Here is a 9,017-nt window from a genome sequence, read left to right as displayed (position 1 = left end):
GCTTTCCAACCCCACCACCCCTTCCCTAATTGGAGTAAACTAGTGAACAACAATGCTTAGGCCTCTACTTCCAGCTTATACATCAAATATACATTTAATGGACACAATAATTCTATTTTGTTTGTTTTTACTCCTGAACTTCCTCTACCCTCAACCTCGCCAATCATTTTCATGATGTCCTTCCGGTTTGCTTCTATATGCCATATCTTTCTAACTGTGCTCTTTCACAAAAGCTCTCAACCTATATACTTATTATGGACATAGTATGCTTTACATTAGTTATCTTGTTGTTATCATTTGTTGTTAGTTGTTATTAGTCCCATCCTTCAGCTCCATTCAACACCTCCCATCTATCTCTTTACACCATCCATATTGGATTTTGATTTGCCATATATTTTTCAACTGTACTGTGATTCACAAAAGTTCTAAATCCACAACAAGATATTAGAGATGGGCCAGAGAACACATAGGACTGAACTAAACATCCAGAAAGTCTGACCGCTCTACAACTGTGGTTGTTTGACATGCAATACTCTTTTTGACCAGATGGCATCAGATACATGGGCTACACATACTAAGACAGAGGGGCAATGTTTTGCTGTCTCGGATGCCTTATCTGAGATTGATGCGTCTTTCTGTCAATAGTGTGCAACTGCAGCCCGCAATTCGGGACATTCCTGCATGAGGGCATTCCTGCATCTGCAGGTAAGCCCCCCCCCCTCGAGAGACGTTTAGCGGCATCTGTTGTTGAGGTTGATGACTTAAAAACAAACGATTACACCTGCACATGTTCTGGCGACACAGGAGTTTGAAGTGGAGGGAGTACAGGGCTTAGTATATCATTCGAGGAGGCTAAAAAGAGATTTCAACTTGGAAAAGTTTAATATTATCAGAAGGAGTCGGGTAATTTGTTAAGGGAGGAGGATTGGAGGGAAAGAGAGAGGAGGTTGAAAAGACAGGGAGGCAGAGGATGGGTTTGTATCTGTTGAAGCTAGCAGTAACAAGGGAGAGGGTATGTCGAGAAAGATTGGTGTCAAGTTCAAACAGAGTGGGCTGGGCATGAGTTCGAGTTATGGAGGTGAAATGGAAGGTGTAGGAGGTGTTGTGAGGAGTTTGGAGCCCGAGCCTTGCATTGATGGACATGGTTATGATAAAGATACGTTTGGTCCAGTGGGAGTGAGATTTTTGAAGAGGGTGGAGCCAGGCCTTTTGGCTAATTCATCAGTGGTTTCAGGTTGGGTGGAAAAGATGATGGGTGCTGTTGAGTCGTTGAAGGTAACCCTAAGTGGAGGTGTCCGGTGCGAGAGAGGCAGGTTGAGGTGGCCAGGGTCATTGTAGTGCACATGATGTTGTATGATGAGACAGTGAAGAAAGTAGAGGAGGTTGGTACAAGGGTGAGAGATTCTGAGAGGATCCCTGTGAATAGTAGATATGTGCCAGAACAGAGGGATTGGCCAAGGAGTGATATATGTTTCAGTAAGGTTGGCTTCTTAGCATTCATAGCAATGGTTATCAACTGTAACGCAGAGATGGAACGTAAGTCATAGAAAATAGATGTTGTGGTGGCAGTTGTAGAGAGGTATTTGGGGGTACGAGATTTGACTTCAGAAGAGTTAAAGGGTGTGTTGAGTGGTAGTGTCCGGTCCTCTCGGGTCGTTGGCCTGTGTTAGGATCAGATAGGGTTAAAGTAGTGGAATAAGGTGGTGGGTTTCAATGAGTGTAGGGTTAGTTGGTAGGGAAATTAAAAATATATTTTTATTGCATTCTTCTCGTTTCCCCTTTTCCCTTATTGTATCACAAAGTGTAAGGGATTTATACTATAGTTCAGTTGGGGGCGGTAATGCAACATATTGGATGCCAACCGTCTCTAAACCTCAACGAAGAAGAAGAAGAAGAATAAGAAGAAGAAGAAGAATGCACCTGTTCTTTTGTGATTGCTGCCCTGCCCACTCTTTGACTGGAAGGAGAGTGAGTACACAATTTGTTTGTGCAGCTGCTTTTGTTATTTTCTCCCAAATCCTGGTGGACAATCGTCATTGCAACATGCTTTGGCTTCTGATTCTCATCTGGTTTGTCCAAGGTAGGACCAGTCATTTGTGACATCCTACTTTTGAGTATTTTCCATTTGATGTAGTCCAGCACAATCCCACTGCAGGCACCAATTGGTTGACCATGTTGTTATGTAACATGTATTATGTTTCACTTCTGTATTTCAGTGGGCAGTGTTCCCATCGACAATTCCACAAATGCTACTACTTCAAATGCTACTTTCCCTGCCACAGGTAGGTAGGCTTGCATTGGGGACCAGTTATTTCGTTAGGTGATAAGCTGAATGCTAGGCCTATTTTCTGTTTTCCATTTTTTTATTTAACGTAGGCCAGCACCACTGCAAAACTATGTTTTCTCTTCCTCTTTATAATGTTTTTTCTGTATTTCAGTGGACAATTCTACAAACCCCATCAACAATTCTACAAATGCGACTTTCTCTGCCGCAGGTAGGCCTCTATTGGGATTCTCAAGTCAGTCTCTTGGCGTGATGGGCCTAAAGAAACAATTCAATCGCTTGTCTTCAAGTTTATGGCTTATCTATCAAACATAAAATGAGTTTAATGTTCACAATTCCTTTTAGGTTCTGCTGCCTCAATGGGGCCACGTCACAGACAAAATGATTGGGTTAAAGCGGCTGAAACCAGAGAAGGTAACACATTTATTAGATGAAGCAGAACCTGGACCTCTACCATGAGGTCTGGAGTTTAATGGCACTGGAGGTAGTGACTTGTAACGAGTACATGTCATGTCAGTGTGGTTGTTTCAGACCGACTCTCTCTGTTACAGAGGACTTACAGTACGACCTTGCTATTGTGGAAGGAGACATTATGATTTCGGTGAGTCTATGATCCCTACTGTCTAGGTCCTGTTACTTCGTCTTTTAGGCTGATGAATCAGACTGTGATACCAGCTTCTGGTATACACAGCCTGAAACTAATGACTGCAAAATCGTTCAAGCCAGAATGTTGAATAAAATTACATTTGAACTTACTCTACGGGTAAGTTTGAAATTCACTGCTCGACTGAGGGACCTTAAAGATAATTGTATGTGTGGGGTACGGTGATGAGGTAGTCATTCAAAAATCATGTTAAACACTATTATTACACAGTGAGTCCATGCAAATAACTGTGCCTAGTTATGCACGTTTTTACTCCTGAACTTATATGGGGTTGAAATACTTGACTCAAGACATTTCAGCTTTTAATTTTCAATTAGTGTAAACATTTCGAAAAACATTATTCCACTTTGACATTATGGGGTATTGTGTGTAGGCCAGTGATGACAAAATCTCAATTTAATCATAGTGGGCGTGGCCAATGGCAGCGTTTTAGAGGCCCTCTAGGCCGCAGAGTTAATTTCCTGAAATTATACACATTTTCCCATGTTATATTCCTTGTTCTTATGCTCTGAGTGACTCAAAGATAATAACAAAATCAATGGGGCCCACATTCCATGCCATTGTGGGAATTTTAGATTCTCCCGGAATGTAGTTTTATTTTGGTGATTATTAGTTCTCAAAAATCGTACAAAAAAAAAATACTGAGTGTACATAACATTACGAACACTTTCCTAATATTGAGTTACACCTCCTTTTGCCCTCAGAACAGCCTCAATTTGTAGGGGCATGGACTCTACAAGGTGTCAAGCGTTCCACAGGGATGCTGGCCCATGTTGACTCCAATGCTTCCCACCGTTGTGTCAAGTTGCCTGGTAGTGGATCTTTATTCCGAATACCTCGTTCCATCTCCTCCCACAGGTGCTCAATTGGATTGAGATTTGGTGACTGGGCAGGCCAATGCAGTAAGCTGAATTCACTGTCATGTTCGTGGAACCATTCCTGGACAATCCTAGCCTTCTGGCATGGTGCATTATATAGCTGAAAAAAATCAATTCGCAGATGGATACACTGCTGCTATGAAGGGATGCATCTTATTTTCAATGATGCTCAGATATCCTGTGGCATTCAAACGTTGCTCCACTTTTATCAAGGGGCCCAATATGTGACATGAAAAAGCATCCGACAGCATGGCATCACCACCACCACTCACCAGCCTGCAATGTCGACATGCGGCATGATAGATGTATGTACTCGTGGTTTTCTCCATACCCTAGTCCTCAGCGTGAAATGTCAAGAACCGGGATTCATCAGACCAGACAACGTTTTTCCAATTCTTCAGTGTTTCCACTGCCCTGCCGTTGGCCGGATGTCCTTTGGGTGGTGGACCATCTTTGACACATGGGAAACTGAGTGTGAAAAACCCAGCAACGTTGCAGTTCTTGACACACTCAAACTGGTGAGCCTGGCACCTACTACCATACCCTGTTCAAACGCACTTACATCTTTTGTCTTGCCTATCCACCCTCTGAATGGCACAGACACACAATCCATGTCTCAAGGCTTAACAATCCTCCTTTTAACTTGTCTCCTCCCCTTAATATACACTGATTGAAGTGGAATTAACAGGTGGCCTCAATAAGGATCAAAGCTTTCACCTGGTCAGTCTGTCATGGAAATAGCAGGTGCTCCTAATGTTTTGTACACTGTGAATATTGCTCCGTTACCTTTTCTACATACTTAATGTGGTTTAAGTCGTTTCAGTTTACACTGCAAAGATTTTTCATTCAGATTGTCAAACATTCATAGGGGAAACACTGAAATAATTAATCTGAGGCCTATACTCTAGCGACAGCTGGATTTAAGTCGAGGTGTTGATTTGTCCTACAGGAAGACCGATTAGCTGTGAAGTCACTTTGGCCGACGAAAGAAGGCATCACTTCTATCCCCTACAAGATCAACAATGATCTGGGTGAGTGTTGAAGACAGTAGGAGAGGTGAACACTTTAAAACACTAGATGTTTTCTAATACAGTGGGAATGATGTGCGCCGTCTAATGGTAGATTGTCTCTGATCCACACAGTGGCCAGAAAGAAAACTATGCTAGCAGCGTTCAAGATGATTTCAGACCAGACGTGTATCCGCTTCCACGAATACACCAATGAGATTAACTACATAGAGTTCATCTCTGGGAAAGGGTGAGTCCAAAGTGGGCACATTAACACATTCTCTCCATCCCAGCAGTTTACAGTTAACTCACAACCTCTCCTCCCTTTTCCTGTGTTCAATCCTTTATTTTTTCCCTCTTACTGTCATATCCTCTCTTACTCCTCCATTTCTCTCCTCCCCCTTCTCTCACCTTTTTCTCTTTCTTCACAACACTCTAGCTGTGCGTCATATGTAGGTTTTCAGGGCGGGGCCCAGCATCTGTACTTCGGTAGAGCCTGTAACGTGGGGAACCTGTGTCATGAGCTGATGCATGCCCTGGGCCTGTACCACGAACACACACGGCCGGACCGTGACCAATACGTCACCATACAGTGGGACAACGTGGTCACAGGTAACTCGCACCAACACAACCTACTTAACCACCTGATGGGCATTGCATGTGGATCAGGGGCAGGGATGGTCAATGTATCCCATGGATAGCTGCAGTGTGCAGGCTTTTGTACCAGCCCAACACTAACACACCTAATTCTGTTTTTTGTGGTCTGGAGTGAAGACCGTATAGGATAACTATTGACATATAGTATTTTATTAGGATCCCCATTAGCTACTGCTAAAGTAGCAGCTACTCTTCCTGGGGTCCACACTACATACAGTTGAAGGCGGAAGTTTATATTTACGTAGGTTTTTCAACCACTCCACAAATGTCTTGTTAACAAACTACAGTTTTGGCAAGTCTGTTAGGACATCTACTTTGTGCATGACACAATTAATTTTTCCAACAATTGTTTACAGACAGATTATTTCACTTATACTTCATTGTATCACAATTCCAGTGGGTCAGAAGTTTAAATACACTAAGTTGACTGTGCCTTTAAACAGCTTGGAAAATTCCAGAAATTGATGTCATGGCTTTAGAAGTTTCTGATAGGCTTATTGACATAATTTGAGTCAATTGGAGGTGTACCTGTGGATGTATTTCAAGGCCTACCTTCAAACTCAGTGCCTCTTCGCTTGACATCATGGGAAAATCAAGACCTCAGGAAAAAAAATTGTAGACCTCCACAAGTCTGGTTCATCCTTGGGAGCAATTTCCAAACGCCTGAAGGTACCACGTTCATCTGTACAAACAATAGTACGCAAGTATAAACACCATGGGACCACGCAGCCGTCATACCGCTCAGGAAGATGACGCGTTCTGTCTCCTAGAGATGAACGTACTTTGGTGCGAAAAGTGCAAATCAATCCCAGAACAACAGCAAAGGAACTTGTGAAGATGCTGGAGGAAACAGGTACAAAAGTATCTATATCCACAGTAAAACGAGTCCTATATTGACATAACCTGAAAGGCCGCTCAGCAAGGAAGAAGCCACTGCTCCAAAACCGCCATAAAAAAGCCAGATTACGGTTTGCAACTGCACATGTGGACAAAGATCGTACTTTTGGAGGAATGTCCTCTGGTCTGATGAAACAAAAATAGAACTGTTAGGCCATAATCACCCTCATTATGTTTGGAGGAAAAAGGGGATGCTTGCAAGCCGAAGAAAACCATCCCAAACCTGAAGCATGGGGGTGGCAGCAACATGCTGTGGGTGTGCTTTGTTGCAGGAGGGACTGGCACACTTCACAAAATAGATGGCATCTTGAGGAAAGACAATTATGTGGATATATTGAAGCAACATCTCAAGACATCAGTCAGGAAGTTAAAGCTTGGGTCTTCCAAATGGACAATGATCCCAAGCATACTTCCAAAGTTGTGGCAAAATGGCTTAAGGACTACAAAGTCAAGGTATTGGAGTGGCCATCACAAAGCCCTGACCTCAATCCTACAGATAATTTGTGGGCAGAACTGAAAAAGTGTGTGTGAGCAAGGAGGCCTACCAACCTAACTCAGTTACACCAGTTCTGTAAGGAGGAATGGGCCAATATTCACCCAACTTATTGTGGGAAGCTTGTGGAAGGCTAACTGAAACGTTTGACCCAAGTTAAACAATTTAAAGGCAATGCTACCAAATACTAATTGAGTGTATGTAAACTTCTGACCCACTGGGAATGTGATGAAAGAAAAGCTGAAATCCATTCTCTCTACTATTATTCTGACATTTCACATTCTTAAAATAAAGTGCTGATCCTAACTGACCTAAGACAGGGAATTTTGAATAGGATTAAATGTCAGGAATTGTGAAACTGAGTTTAAATGTAATTGGCTAATGTGAATATTAACTTCTGACTTCAACTGTAATACATAACATTAATAGACAGCACAAGGACAGAACGACATACGTTTAAAATAAGAATACAGGCTTACATATATTTATGCCTAAGCATTCCATGCATCATGTACTCATTATAACGGTAATACTACTGCCATTAATTTCCCCATACATTGCAATCCTTTACTCTACTGTTACAATTGCTTTGTCTAAGCAGGTCCTGATATCCTAATGGCAACCTTGAATCCTGATATCCTAATTTCACAACACCAGTTCTGTAAACACCAGAGAGAATCTCACATCAGGAACCAGCAGTGTTCTTCTGTTTGACGCCAATACTATGCATAATTATGTAATTCATAGACTCTACTGAATGCAATTATGGAAATGCAATTATGTGGAGTTTAACTGAAGTCGTCAACTCATTTTCCCTGGCGTGATCAGAGCCACATATCGTATTGATTTACATGTAAGTTTCACCGCTGCTTTGTTCCACTGTCGTGAAGGCAGCAACCTTGTTCGCTAAATTTCCCTGACATGAATAACACTACCTTGTTAGGCTAAATTTCCCTGACATGAATATAGATACCTTGTCATCTACAGTTTCCGCCTGTAATGGGTATCCTGGGGTAACATGTAAGCTCTTGAACTTGTAGGCCATTTTGTTACATTACCACCTGCTATGGGTTTCATTAGGTAAGATGCAATATTCATGCCTTGAATCGTGTAGAGTTTCCTCCTGCTAGAAGTTTGAACTTAATGGTTACCATCTCAGCACCTTGTCTACATTTCCATTTTCATTCCCCTATATCACATTCAGACCCAGTAGTGTCCACCAGTCAGACACATGCACACATCTGCCTCCTCTATCTCTTTGTCTTCCAGGAAAAGCCAAAAACTTTGTGGTGAAGAAAGGAGACACTCAGGACCTGCCCTATGACTACGATTCCATAATGCACTACGGAACGTCAGTCACACTCCTCTCCTCCTTACTCCCACTAAAGTCCTCATTTTACTCACCTTGTTTTTAAACTGCCGGCAATAAGTAAAGATTCATTTTACTGGGCCTGTGTACAGTATCCAGTTCCAGTAACATTTCCCAGTGCGTCCCAAATGGCTCCCTATTTAGTGCACTACTTTTGACCCGGGCTCTGGTCAAACTAGGTGCACTATATTGGGAGTAGGGTGACATTTGTGACGCAGTCTTTGTGTTAAAGTAGCAAGTTCTCTGACTGGGGGGGTATTGTTGGGTTTCTCCTGGCAGATATTACTTCTCATCAAACCAGAACCCCACCATTGACTCCAAGAAGAGGGGAGTCCAGATTGGACAGAGAAATCACCTGAGCCCCCTGGACATAACACGCCTTAACAAACTCTACCAATGTGGTAAAGACGTGCACACAGAGAGATAGGAAAAATATCAGAATTGGGCTGCCTTTGTAAATGCAGCCATCATATCACACTGTATTCTAACCATGTTCATGTCCCGTCTTTCCCAGAATAACAATGCACAGTTTAGCACTTATTACACCATCGATGAAGATTCCAATACCACTGCTTTTCGACTGAAGATTCCAACACAAAAGGCACTGATATCTAACTTCTCTTCACGACAATGAATTGGAGTTGGACAAGTCTCTTAAAGCTTTCTGATTATGTATTCTACGTGTCTCTGTTTGCATGCAGTAGTTTGCTCTTGCTGCCTTGAATTAGGCCTATACCACTGCACTTGTCTTGTAAATAAATACAATTC

At 42.3% G+C, this 9,017-nt stretch overlaps 1 protein-coding gene across 1 annotated transcript; it reads left to right on the top strand.

Moving 5' to 3' along the window:
* Positions 1-2,043: 2,043 nt before the first annotated feature.
* LOC311127491 (hatching enzyme 1.2-like) lies at positions 2,044-8,676 on the top strand (the record flags this gene model as incomplete). The annotated part of the gene is made up of 10 exons (XM_084159316.1): positions 2,044-2,080; positions 2,217-2,282; positions 2,439-2,495; positions 2,630-2,698; positions 2,836-2,885; positions 4,776-4,857; positions 4,969-5,083; positions 5,273-5,445; positions 8,150-8,231; positions 8,529-8,676. 10 exons carry the CDS (start codon positions 2,044-2,046, stop codon positions 8,674-8,676), a joined length of 879 nt encoding a protein of 292 aa, XP_084015442.1.
* Positions 8,677-9,017: the final 341 nt, after the last annotated feature.

The sequence above is a fragment of the Coregonus lavaretus genome (genome assembly GCF_964263955.1).
Source record: "Coregonus lavaretus genome assembly, chromosome: 4".
Lineage (NCBI taxonomy): Eukaryota > Metazoa > Chordata > Actinopteri > Salmoniformes > Salmonidae > Coregonus > Coregonus lavaretus.
Note: the sequence above shows the minus strand (reverse complement) of the source record. Positions and strands in the feature narration are given on the sequence as shown.